Genomic DNA, 13719 nt, shown 5'->3' with positions numbered 1-13719 from the left:
AGCAAACATCCTCCTTGGCTAAGCATTTTAGCAGGACTAAGATCAACCACAGCCCTGCTATGGAAAAGCATGCATGGACTTCAAAAGGGAGGAAGAAACCCCCATCCCTCTGCATGCTGTGTGTGTGTGTGTGTGTGTGTGTGTGTGTGTGTGTGTGTGTGTGTGTGTGTGTGTGTGTGTGTGTGTGTGTGTGTGTGTGTGTGTGTGTGTGTGTGTGTGTGTGTGCGTATGTGTTTGCGTGTGTGTGTGTGTGTAAACATCAAGCAGTCGGGAGAACGGCAATGATGATGTAACCAAGGAAAGGGGATTTATTTATTTATTCATGTAGCAGCGACGATAGCATATTTCTGCCAGTATTTCTTTTTATGACTGTTTGTATGTGATTAAAGTAGGTGTGGAAAGGAGCCAGTTTACCCCTCAGCCAAGTCTTGCAACCTTGACCCATTCTTTATTTGTGAGATACTGGAAGAAGAGGGATTGTGTCTGCAGAGAATGTTCTCATTAATCCACACCCTTATCTCTGTTATCAACCTCATAGTGTGAGTATGTTTGGAGAGATACTTAAGTCCCATCGTTACACACTGTTGTGCCGTGTTTTATGGAAATCTCATATCCCACACACTCTTATCAAATAGAATGAGTAATGATATCCGTAATAGGATACAGCCCACACGCGTACGCCTCAAAGCTACTTTCCATTCTACTTCATTCATGCCGGGCTGTTTGTTTGTCTTGTTTTTCTTTTCTATTCATGTAGAGCAAAGAGGATGAGAGAGAGGATGAGAGAGTTATGGCTGCAGGCGGTAGCATTGAGGAGGAGATCAACCACAGCCCTGTGGATACTAAGACTACTGTGGTAGGTAGCCAGGATGTATGCTGGTCCAGCTATCTCTGTGTGATTGGAACACCTTCATCTCTGCTGCTTGGTTAGATTAGAGACAGCTAAGCCTATGAATTATTAACATGTCTTACTGTACATATTTAACCAAAGATCCATTTGGGAGTGTAGGACTAGAATCCTATGTTATTCATTGTCAGCAGTGGATGACAACATGACAAGAATTTGAATCTGTATGTAGGTCTACTGTAAATTAGCTATACATAGAGACCGGTTTTAAATAGCCACTGAACATGCCATTGGCACGTGTGTTTTTGTGTTGCTCATTAGAAAACTATATTTCAGTCTTGGAGGCGTGTTTCCTGACAGATTCAGCGTTTGGTTAATGATGTTTGTCCCCGATGAGACACTGTAGCCGCGGAAGCCTATTTCACTTGCTCAAAAGTTCACACAAGAAATCTGTAATATGTTTTTCAGGTTTTTGCAGAGGATGCTTTAGTTTTAGTTTAACACATAACTAAGGTGTTTTGTACAATATTTCTCAAGTAAAAGAATGGGCGACATGTTGTCTTATGTAAACAAAATCGGGCTGCTGGGCAGGTCTGTCTCATTGTCTATGCTATTGGATAGAGAGCAATCACTGCACCTGTTCACCCCATGTTAGTTCCCCAATGGACATTGTCAAATCAACACTGTTTTAGACTAGACTGACTTATTATTCCTAATTACACTTTGTAGTCAATTTTGACACTAGAACTCTTTCTGACTCGATGTCACAAAGGCCGTTTTCAACAGGATTTGTTGCTTTTTAAAGGCCGTCACTCTTTAACAATACACTAACAACTAAGAACTGTGATTTATGTTGCTGTCTATGTTAATAGTGTCTATGATCTATGTTGCTTGCAAGTCTAAAGTTTCTGCTTTAAGAATTGCTCTTCTTGGGACTGCCACTGGAAGTCCTTCTCCCCCCATTGAACTGCAAGTTGGCATTTATTGTTATGAATATTTCCCAGGAGGCAGCAGTGCAGAGTGGTCATTATATGGCACAGCCACAAAGTCATAAAATATTATTTAAACCTAACCACACTGCTAACCCTAATGCCTAACAGGCTGACTACACGTGAGCGTTGTGAAATAAATTTAGACAAATATGTTCAATTATTGCACCCACACAGCTCGCGAGCGTCTGCTTTGCCAAGGGCTAAAATAGAAGTCAGTTCTATTTCTGACGCAGATCGTGCTGCAAGTCCTGCCTCTCCCATCTCCTCCTTGGTTTATAGAAACAGGTACCCACGTGCCATCTCCTCATTGGTTATACCCACGTGGGTGAGTGAAAGACGAAATAGGTCGGTGGCGGTAATGCACGTAATTTATGAAAGTTGCCAATCACAATATAAAGTCAAGAGAAGAAAAAGCCTGGAAGGAGGAGAGATGACTAGAAACGATTCGGTTGACAGTTTTATGTGTGGATTAATTGGCGGAGTAGAGAACCTTGTGCATTTCAGGTAAAATAACAACTAAATGTTTATATCCCAGGACAAATTAGCTAGCAACAGCAAGCTAGCTAAATAGGACAAATTAGCTAGCAACAGCAAGCTAGCTAAATAGGACAAATTAGCTAGAAAGTGCAAGCTAGCTAGCTAAATTGCCATAAATGTTTAATGCTTTTCGACCTGTCTCCAAATTAATATTATCGGTGCAGAGTTTGTTTTGATATTTTAACCTGCGTGTCGTGATTGCATTTGGTGTGGGGGGACAAAATAAATGTATGCACGATGGCGCACGAGCGCAGCCGGTTTGGGTTCCGTGTAACCCTAACCTTAAATTATGCCTAACCCAAATTTTTGTTTTCATGATTTTTTACGTATAGACCATTTTGACTTTGCAGCTGGTCCATCAAGCGGAATGGCCTCCAGGGCAAGATTCATTACAATTAACGTCAATCTGCCGTTGAACTGGCTAACCCCAGTCTTTGTATGTATCTTGTATGTAGGATTCTGATGGGTGGGTAATAGTAAGTAAAGTCCCTCCTAAGGTAACCGAAAAGAAAATCATTGTCAACTATAAAGTTATGACCGTCACTAACACTGTGGCCAAAGGAGCGCTCGCCGGCACCAGTGGTGGCATAGTCGGCAAGGAGTTGAAAGCGTATGAGAGCTTCCGCAGCGAACTCCCCTCCAAAACTGAGGAGATGAGAGAGAAGAACTATACCCTGGGCAAGTCCTATGACACAATGTCAGGCAAGATTGTCACAATGACAAAGCGGGCCAAAGATGGTGGGGAGGCGGTGGCGGCTGCTCCGGCAGCGTTTGCCAGGGAGCTGAAGAGGGCAGCAGACCAATCCACCACCACAGTGAAGATCATCCCAGTGTCGACTGAGTATGAGATGCCGGTGTCTGTCCACATGGGTCTCCCACCCCAGGAGGGAATCGGACCCCCCATGATTACCATCAAGGAGGCCAGGACGCCCTCTCCATCCGAGCCCAGCAACGGTGCCCTGGGCCTGGGCACCGTGCGGACCACCGTGTCCATCCGCTCCAGCCAGGACATCAGTGATGCCGCGAGAGCGGACAGCAGGAAGCAGCTGAGGGAGACTTTTCTCCTGGGAGACAGGAGCACCACCCCTGTTGCACCTCACACACCTCTCTCGCCACGCTCCCCCATGGCCAAGTCACCTATGGCAAAGTCTCCCATGACAAAGCCCAAGCCTCCAATGGAGGATCTGCGTCTGAGCCCCGGCCCCGTGTCCTATCTATCCAGAACCCCATCGCCCTCCAAAGTGGTAGGATGATATGATGCCCCTCCCCCAAAATGCCTGAAGCCCCCCTCTCCCTCCCTACTGTAGCCCCCAAAATATTTTCAAGCTAATCCCGCCCCTGTCTGCCTGGTCTTCATATCTACTGCAACAAGCCTGGACCCGGCGCTGTTTTGCACTCGACTGAATGTTTATGGGAATCGCTTGGGTATCTCTTTCTTTCTATCCTTTGCTCTTTTTAGTTGGACACAAATCCCTTAACCACGGTATTTGGTGTAATTTGTTTACTGCTTTCCTAAGCCAAACTTGCTGCCTCATGGGCACTGGCATTTGTTTACCCCTTTCATTTCAATGTAAATTAAATTGTGTTTCGTTTTATGCTTGTTCCCCATGCTGCTAGCCACACCAAATTAATGCTTTACACTTTGGCTTATGGTTCGGTATACTATGGTTTATATGCCACTGACTGTTTCAGCCCTACCACATTTACTTTTGACTTCCCTTGGTATGCCCTCTATGAACTCTTGGCTGCTTGATCTGAGATTATGATATGGGCCCTATTCATAAGAAGAGACATCCCGACTCACAAGACATACTTGTCTGTCTCATCTATTGCCTTTGTGATTGACATTCTCAATAGATGAAAGCCAAGTACTGAGCTGCCATAAGGTCTCCCTAGTAAAGTTGAATTGCTGACGATGCTCCACTCTTTTGTAGAAGTGCTATAAATGTATAAAAGCTCTAGTAAAGTGATTGATATGTCACAGGGTGGTGTTTCTATCAATTCCTCAGATTTGCGTAATATAGCATACAAACATGGATTAAAAAACACATTTGAAAACACTGTCATTTGATCACTTTAAACCTTTGAAATCACTCTAGATTCTTAAGAGTTCTTAAAGTATTCTATATTCTCAAACCCAATCTTCTAAAATGACCCGTCTTAGCGATCAATCTTCACCTCAATGCTCTTATGAATAATCCCCACAAACCCCCATCCCCTGAGCTTGTGTCTGGGCATTGTGTCAAAGGCCTGTCTGTCTGTGTCGCTCCTCCTTTGTATGTACAGTATCTAACTGTGTGTGTGCGTGTGTGTGTCTCTCTCTTCTACTCCTGTGTGTGTACTCTCCCCATCTCTCTGTCTGCTCAGCCTAAGCCGACCTTTGAGGAGATGTCCCCGGAGCTCACCGCTCTCTTACATTCGGCCCGATATCAGACCAGCACGGGGGGTTGGACTGCCTCGCCTGCCCATAGTCAGGCCCTGCTCAAGGTGGCCTCTTATGCCCTATGGACAATATACAACTTAACAAATGGGATGACAGCAGTTATAATTTATTTGTTTTCAACTTTACATATACAGGTTATTCACATTGAGATAACATCTCTTTTGTAAGAGAACTGTTCAGTATCTATACTGTTTGTCCTTGTTGGTGAGGAAATGTTGTCGCTCTAGCCACTGCTGTCTGTCAGGCATTTCTGTCATCGCCACTTGCCTGTTCCCTGTCAGTCCGTCCGTCCTTCCTCCCGATCATTAAAACAGAGGACAGGTTGATGAGGACACATGACTAAGGACAGGTTGATGAGGACATATGGTTTAGGACAGATTTGAGGATACATGGTTAAGGACAGCTTTATGAGGACACATGATATAGGACAGGTTTATGAGGACACATGATATAGGACAGGGTTATGATGACATGGTTTGTCTAGACAGATGTACCACATGGTCCTATGACTGTATTGAGGAGGAATGTGAGAGCTTTATCCAGGCGCATATTTGATTTTTCCACCCTACTCATCTTTTAGAACATTTCGATACCTCAAAGTGGAAAACAAAGCAATCATGCAATGAAACCAATGTTAAATGACAACATGCATTAAGAAGATCACGTCCGTACTAACATATAAAGTAACCCTTTCCTGCTGTATGGAAACACAATCATGCTATTTGTCTTTGTTTTAGCATTTGATTCCATACTAGGACTACAGTAATTGAAGTGCCCACACAGGTTCAAGGAGACTGACTGTGACTTCTTGTTTGTTTCCTTTGCTAGACAACAGAGAAGGTGGAGCGGATCGTGCTGCAGACAGAGGTGGTATCATCACAGCAAACAGAAGAGGTTGAGGATCAGCCGAAAGAACAGCCGGTAGAGGACCAGGAGCAGCCGGTGGAGGAACAGCCTGACGACCGGCCTGACGGCATGGAGAAACAAGCTGGTCAGCAGCCTGAGCAGGTAGAGACAGATTCATTGGGAGGGATAAAGGATGATGGGCCTCAGTCCGTGCTTGGGTTTACAGGGACGCTCATGCATGATGACTCGGACACGCCCAGCGAGGCGAGTGACACTAGCGGCGCCGCTAGCATAGCCTCCGCGGGGCCTGCCCTGACTGCCGCGGCCCAGGCCGCTGTGGACGAGGCTGTAGAGGCAGCGGTGAATCAGACAGAGACTGAGGAGGAAACTCCAAACACAGGCTCAGGTGGAGGCCTGGGGCTGGACAGTCCGTCAGAGGGAGAGGTGTCCACAGGGTCAGTCTCAGAGGAGGAGGAGGAGAAAGAGAACAGCCTGGACTGGAGAGGGCGCTTTGTGTCCCCCTCTCCTACAGGAGCATCCTGGCAGAGTCTCAGTGGGGAGGTAGCTGCTGCTAGAGCTCACTCAGAGGTAACACCCCAAAGAGCCCCAACCTTTTCCCTAGTTGTCCCGTAAGTACCTCCTCAACTCTCCTTCCCACTCGCCTACATTAGCACTGGAAAAGCTAGCTGAAACTACCCTGGTCTCACATTCCTTTTTGTCCATGCTACTTAGAAAGTGCTCAATCTAGCCGAGTCTTACCCTCACAATCGCCTGTAATATCAATTGAGCCTCCCAAAATTATCCCAATATTGGCCTCCCATTTGCCTGTAATTTGCCTGTAAAAAGGAGTATTACCACTGGATAAGCCATCCAACTCTCCCAGTCCTGCCCCTCCTCTTCACCAATAACAGCAGTCAGCCATTACAGCCTGTGGAGCTGTGTGTGTAGTGATGTGCAGGTGGGGATGACAACGACCTTGTTTCCTGTCCCTGTTTCTGCACACTGGGGTCTCTATTGGAAATCAATACCCTGGCCAGGCAGGTTATAAATACTGCAAGCTGCAGATACACACTACTGTATATGTATTACCCAGGAGCAGTATTGAAAACTGTAGTGGAAGATTGCATAGAGGGAGGTGTGTGTGTGCCTGTTAGTGTTCGTTCTTGGAGCGACAATATAAACGTTCAATTTGAATATTTCGACCTGCACATGTACACACAGTTTCACAGTGGAAATGGTGCATATCCCTTCCTGGTAGTACTGCCTCATTTCCCCAATGTTCCCAAAGATTACCTTTGTGGTAATCATGAGTGGCAATGATTTAAATGTTTTATGGACACCCGTCTATGAGAAGCACAGCTTAAATAGATAGTAGTCTGTTGCTATCGATTAAGTTTGAAGTCCACAGCCAATTTCAATGATATTGACCGTTTCAGTGAAAGCAACAGGAATTGTTTATAAATACGTACAATCCTGCCAGGTAGACCAATTTGGCCTTCTCCAAACTGAATGAATAGGCTTCCACACATCCAAATAAATAAGACTTACTCAGTGGTGAACACTGTTGAGTTCTGTCATGCAAGACACAGACTGGCTGAAGTGAAAATCTCTTTGCGTTTGTTCTTTGGTCAGGGTCCAAAGGGACCTGGGTGATACACAACTCGTTCATTAGGAAAACAAATGTTGTTATTGTAAACATTTGACATTTTCTTACATTCTTTGTAACACAAAATTCTCCCTTATTCTGTGCTTTGGGATTTGATCATTTATGTTGATTCATTTATTGAAGTTTTTTTAAATATTTTATCAGAGAGCATGCATCTCATGAATGATCCACAATTACTTTCCTTAAAGGAAAATTCCACCCAAAACCACTCATTACTATAATTTACAGTGTTAAATACACCTAATATGTGAGAACAATATTTTTTGTGAACAAATATTTTATTGTTATAAAAAGGTTGGTAACAACGTGAAAATCGTTATGGAAATCTGTTGCAGTTTAAGTCGACTACAATACCTACAATGCAATGCTCTCTTAGAGCTGGCTGTCTAGCTAGCTAGACAACGTAGCTACTCACAATAATATCGGCATGTGAAGTAGCTAGTTAGCTGTAAAATCGCTGAAACAAACTGCCCTATCAATTTAGGAGTTTACAACCTCACCATGTTCAACCTGCAGATCGATGTGCCTCAGAGTGGAGTCTGACATTCGCAATGGCCATGCAACGACACCATGCAAAGCACCGTGGACTGAAGAGGCAGACAAATATGAGAAATGTGCTAGACCCTCCGTTAAATTACATATTTCTTGAGGTAGGAATATCAAAAATATGATCAATGGCTAATTCGAAAGAAGACAACCTCCTGCGTTTGACATCGGCCAGTATTGAAATCTGACATGTATGACAGATGTTTTCACAATCTAAAAGTTGCATTCCGATTAACTTCCAGGTTAGGGAGAGTGACTTCATCGCAGTGCTATGTCATACCGGCAGAATTTCTGCCTGCCTAAACGGCAATAGCAAAAGTACACATTAAATGTCCCAGGGAAGTGATAGAACATTGCTCAGAGATGCACAAAAACAATATCATATTCAAAATGGGTGAATCTTTTCTTTAAGCTTTTTTCCCATTTTCTTCTCCTGCATTTTCTATATCCTTCCAATGAACGAATTGCTTGTGTATGTCCTGTAGACAGGCGGTGAAATTGTAATTGTGTGTGTGGTCATGAACATGTTTGTGCGTAGATGTACGCTAGCGTGTGACCATAAGGTATAAAGATCTAACTTTCTGCACCAGTCTCATTTTGTCTCTCCATTTCACCCTTCTTCCGCTCTTCCAGACATCTGCGCTGGAGTCTCCAGAGGTCCTGACCTTCAACAGGGCAGACGTGATGGAGGAGACAGAGATGCTGGTGCCCCAGGACGTACCTGTAATACACACGGAAATGAAAACCATCACATACCGGTCACTAGAGGTAAAGGTCCTCACAAAACGTCAGGGTTGTTCAGGCTCATGCTCTGTACTGGTTCTTCTCATTTACTCCAATGTTTTCAACCTCATTCATTAGGGCACACAATATAAAAGCTGTAAAAGTTTTGCAACAGAAAACAAAAAATAGCCCAGGGAATTCCTCTGTTTCAGTCCGTTTTCTTCCGTTTGGTGCCAGGTGAACACGACACTGTTCTTCAAATCAAATGCTATTGGTCACATACACATGGTTAGCAGATGTTAATGCGAGTGTAGCAAAATGCTTGTGCTTCTAGTTCCTACAGTGCAGTAATATCTAACAAGTAATCTAACAATTCCCAAACAACTACCTAATACATACAAATCTAAAGGGTTGAATGAGAATATGTACATAAGTATATGGGCAATGGCCGAGCGGCATTGGCATGGTGCAGTAGATGGTATAAAATACAGTATATACATGTGATGAGTAATGTAAAATATGTAAACATCATTAAAGTGGCATTGTTTAAAGTGACTAGTGATCCATTTAATAAAGTAGCCAGTGATTGGGTCTCAGTGTAGGCAGCAGCGACTCTGAGTTAGTGATTGCTGTTTAGCAGGCTAATGGCCTTGAGATAGAGGCTGTTTTTCAATCTTGTAGTAAGAGGAAGGGAAGCGCTACTAAGGTACACAATAGTACATTTTGGTAGAGAGAAGGTGCTCTTTGATAAAAGGGGTGAATTGGTCATCAAAAAGAAAGGAGGACCAAGGCACTTCTCATATAAAAGTGTACCGCATGTTCAATAGAAACAAAGTTGGTTTTTTTAAATGTAAAACCTTGTTTCTATTGAACATGCCATACAAATAAAGGCATTTTAATTCATTATATGAAGAGTGCCTTGGTCCTCCTTTCTTTTTGATGGCCTGTTTTACAGTCTCAGTCCCAGCTTTGAAGCACTCAATGGAGAGGATGTATTGTGTCTGTGTTTTGTGCCAGGGTGACGCTGACGCTGATCCAGAGGCGGGGGTGTTGATGAGCGCCCAGACCATCACCTCAGAGACCACCAGCACCACAACAACCACACATATCACCAAGGTAGGTACTACCTGACCCGGCCTCAGTGGGGTGCCACTCTCATTCACCATCAGCATGAATGAATAGGGGCATGAGTGAAGAGAGCAGGGATCATCAACTAAACGCAACATGCAATAATTGCAAAGATTTTACTGAGTTACAGTTCATATAAAGAAATCAGTCAATTGAACTACATTCATTAGGCCCTAATCTATGGATTTCACATGACTGGGAATACAGATATGCATATGTTGGTCACAGATACATAAAAAAAGGTAGGGGCGTGGATCAGAAAACCAACCATTATCTGGTGTGACCACCATTGCATCATGCAGCGTGACATCTCCTTCGCATAGAGTTGATCAGACTGTTGATTGTGGCCTGTGGAATGTTGTCCCACTCCTCTTCAATGGCTGTGCGAAGTTTCTGGATGTTGTCGGGAACTCTTAACACGCTGTCGTACACGTCGATCCAGAGCATTCCACACATGCTCAATGGGTGACATGTCTGATGAGTATGCAGGCCATGGAAGAACTGGGATATTTTCAGCTTCCAGGAATTGTGTACAGATCCTTGCGACATGGGGCCATGCATTATCATGATGAAACATAAGGTGATGGCGCGGATGAATGGCGCAACAATGGGCCTCAGGATCTCGTGACGGTATCTCTGTGCATTCAAATTGCCATCGATAAAAAAAATGTATTTTTGTCCATAGCTTACGCCTGCACATACCATAACCCCACCACCACGGGGCACTCCGCAAACCGCTCGCCCACACAACGCCATACACGCTGTCTGCCATCTGACCGTTACAGTTGAAACCGTGATTAATTTGTGAAAAGCACACTTCTCCAGCATGCCAGTGGCCATCGAAGGTGAGCATTTGCCCACTGGAGTCAGTTACGACATCAAACAGTCAAGTCAAGACCCTGGTGAGGATGACGAGCATGCAGATGAGCTTCCGTGAATAGGATTATGAAAGTTTGTGCAAAAATCATTTGGTTGTGCAAACCCTCAGTTTCATCAGCTATCCAGGTGGCTGGTCTCAGACAACCCCACAGATGAAGAAGCTGGATATGGAGGTCCTGGGCTGACGTGGCTACACATGGTCTGCGGTTGTGAGGGCGGTTGGACGTACTGCCAAATTCTCTAAAACAACACTGGAGGCGGCTTATTGTAAAGAAATGAACATTAAAATATCTGGCAACAGCTCTGGTGGACATTCCTGCAGTCAGCATTCCAATTGCATCTGTGGCATTGTGTTGTGTGACAAAACTGCACATTTTAGAGTGGCCATTTATTGGCCCCAGCACAAGGTGCACCTGTGTATTGATCATACGGTTTAATCAGCTTTTTGATATGCCACACCTGTCAGGTGGATGGATTATCTTGTGAAAGGAGAAATGGTCACTAACAGGGATGTAAACAAATTTGTGCACAAAATCTGAGCGAAATAAAGTTGTGCGTGTGGAACATTTCTGGGATCTTTATTTCAGCTCATGAAACATAGGACCAACACTTTACTATTAGTATTAGTATTTTTTTTTTAAAATCTTGAGTGGATGGTCAGGGGTCCGGAACATAATTACAAATATTTGTAGATTGCAAATTGACCACAAGAAGCCCAAACAGATTAGTTTCAAACCTTGCCTACATTTGTATACAATCACACACATATATATATATATATATATATATATATATATATCTCTATTATGCATGGGAATACTTTGGAACAGATTTCCAAAATTAAAATCACTTGAAGCTGATTTGCTGGTGTTTTTACAATTTTTTTTAATGTCCAACAAAACAAAAAATGAAATAATTGCTCAGTAAACCTGGAAACCAGTTGGGGAAGCCTGGAATAGAGGATATGGATATTACTAGTCTGTTAGTGGTGTAGCTATAGAATATAACCAAGGTGGTTCTTATGCTCATTTGGTTTGAGCTTGGCGTTTGCTTCCCGCTTCCCACATGCTGTATACCAAATATATCTAAATATAGTTTGACTTTGTTGTTCCTTGAATGAAATGTCCCCTTAAATTACATTAGATTTTTTTTTACCAGACTGTGAAAGGAGGAATCTCGGAAACGAGGATCGAGAAGAGAATCGTCATCTCGGGGGATGCAGACATAGACCATGACGAGGTAGGAAGACACTCTTACACTGTGTGTCCTTTAGCATGCAAGTAGCCTTACAGCTATTAAATAGGCAGACAGGTGGTACCTGGATACAATGCTGATAATATTGGGTTCCTTACTCAGCGGGCAATAACATCATTATAGTGTCTTTTATGACGTCATAGTCAGGCTGTATACTAGTTGTCTTTTTAGCAACCAGAAAAAAGACATCTTTATCTGGTTGTAATCTGACTAGATAACAAATTTACATCTTTTCTTTCACGTGTTAATGTTGTCATGAACAATACGTCTTTACCTGGTTGCTACAGAAACCAGTTGGTTGCAATCTGGTTATATGGCCGCTTCTCAACCTGAATAACAGTTTACCACCAGAAAATGACGTCAATTTGAAATAATTTTCCATATTATGCCTGCTGGATACTGTATTGAGATATGCTTTGCCTTTAAGTGACTTAAAGCTCTGTTGTTCAACAGCTGAGGTCCGTGACCAAGAGGTGTACACACACAGTGACAAACGTGTATAAACAGAGTGACGAACATGTACAAACACACAGTGACTGAGGTGTACACAAACACATACTGTGACTAGTCCAACCCTTACACTTGTGATTCTGATCATACCCATTCCACCTTCCTCTGTTTCCCTCCATGGGGTGTTTGGCGTACTGTTTTTAGGCCCTGGCTCAGGCCATAAAAGAGGCCAAAGAGCAGCACCCTGACATGTCAGTGACCAAAGTAGTGGTCCACAAAGAGACTGAGATCACGCCCGAGGAGGGCGAAGAGTGACCGCAGGTAAGGGGACAACGTCGGTCGGTCAGTGACGGCTGTGGCTGGCTGATAGGACACTGACCTCCCTCCATTCCATCCCTCCTCTGGCTCCTTGGTTGTCTACAGTCACCGCCTTCTCGATAGGGCTGCTTGACTCTCAGCTAGCTCGACTAACCTGAGGCTGCTTGACACTCAGCTAGCTCGACTAACCTGAGGCTGTTGACACTCAGCTAGCTCAACGAACCTGCTTAACATACAGCTAGCTCGACGAACCGGAGGCTGCTTAACATACAGCTAGCTCAACTAACCTGAGGCTGCTTGACATACAGCTAGCTCGACTAACCTGAGGCTGCTTGACACACAGCTAGCTCGACTAACCTGAGGCTGCTTGACACACAGCTAACTCGACTAACCTGAGGCTGCTTGACACACAGCTAGCTCGACTAACCTGAGGCTGCTTGACACACAGCTAGCTCGACTAACCTGAGGCTGCTTGACACACAGCTAGCTCGACTAACCTGAGGCTGCTTGACACACAGCTAGCTCTACTAACCTGAGGCTGCTTGACATACAGCTAGCTCGACTAACCTGAGGCTGCTTGAACACACAGCTAGCTCGACTAACCTGAGGCTGCTTGACACACAGCTAGCTCTACTAACCTGAGGCTGCTTGACATACAGCTAGCTCGACTAACCTGAGGCTGCTTAACATACAGCTAACTCGACTAACCTGAGGCTGCTTGACACACAGCTAACTCGACTAACCTGAGGCTGCTTGACACACAGCTAGCTCGACTAACCTGAGGCTGCTTGACACACAGCTAGCTCGACTAACCTGAGGCTGCTTGACACACAGCTAGCTCGACTAACCTGAGGCTGCTTGACACACAGCTAGCTCGACTAACCTGAGGCTGCTTGACACACAGCTAGCTCGACTAACCTGAGGCTGCTTGACACACAGCTAGCTCGACTAACCTGAGGCTGCTTGACACACAGCTAGCTCTACTAACCTGAGGCTGCTTGACACACAGCTAGCTCTACTAACCTGAGGCTGCTTGACACACAGCTAGCTCGACTAACCTGAGGCTGCTTGACACACAGCTAGCTCGACT

The 13719-nt window shown here is 44.4% G+C and overlaps 1 protein-coding gene across 13 annotated transcripts in view; it reads left to right on the top strand.

The window, feature by feature from the left end:
* epb41l3a (erythrocyte membrane protein band 4.1-like 3a) overlaps positions 1-13719 on the top strand; it is an 81442-nt gene that overhangs the window by 64529 nt on the left and 3194 nt on the right. For 10 of the 13 annotated variants that reach the window (XM_042308474.1, XM_024392656.2, XM_024392657.2 and 7 more), the window contains 8 exons: positions 758-856; positions 2832-3620; positions 4744-4863; positions 5648-5827; positions 8511-8645; positions 9618-9716; positions 11766-11846; positions 12516-12632. In XM_042308474.1, the coding sequence (XP_042164408.1) occupies positions 758-856; positions 2832-3620; positions 4744-4863; positions 5648-5827; positions 8511-8645; positions 9618-9716; positions 11766-11846; positions 12516-12626 (1614 nt within the window). In that variant the 3' untranslated portion in view covers positions 12627-12632. The remainder of the gene's footprint in view (positions 1-757; positions 857-2831; positions 3621-4743; positions 4864-5647; positions 5828-8510; positions 8646-9617; positions 9717-11765; positions 11847-12515; positions 12633-13719) is intronic. The other 3 variants (XM_042308479.1, XM_042308482.1, XM_042308483.1) reach the window with 3 other exon arrangements.

Source organism: Oncorhynchus tshawytscha, linkage group LG29 (genome assembly GCF_018296145.1).
Source record: "Oncorhynchus tshawytscha isolate Ot180627B linkage group LG29, Otsh_v2.0, whole genome shotgun sequence".
In the NCBI taxonomy this organism is placed as follows: Eukaryota; Metazoa; Chordata; class Actinopteri; order Salmoniformes; family Salmonidae; genus Oncorhynchus; species Oncorhynchus tshawytscha.
Note: the sequence above shows the minus strand (reverse complement) of the source record. Positions and strands in the feature narration are given on the sequence as shown.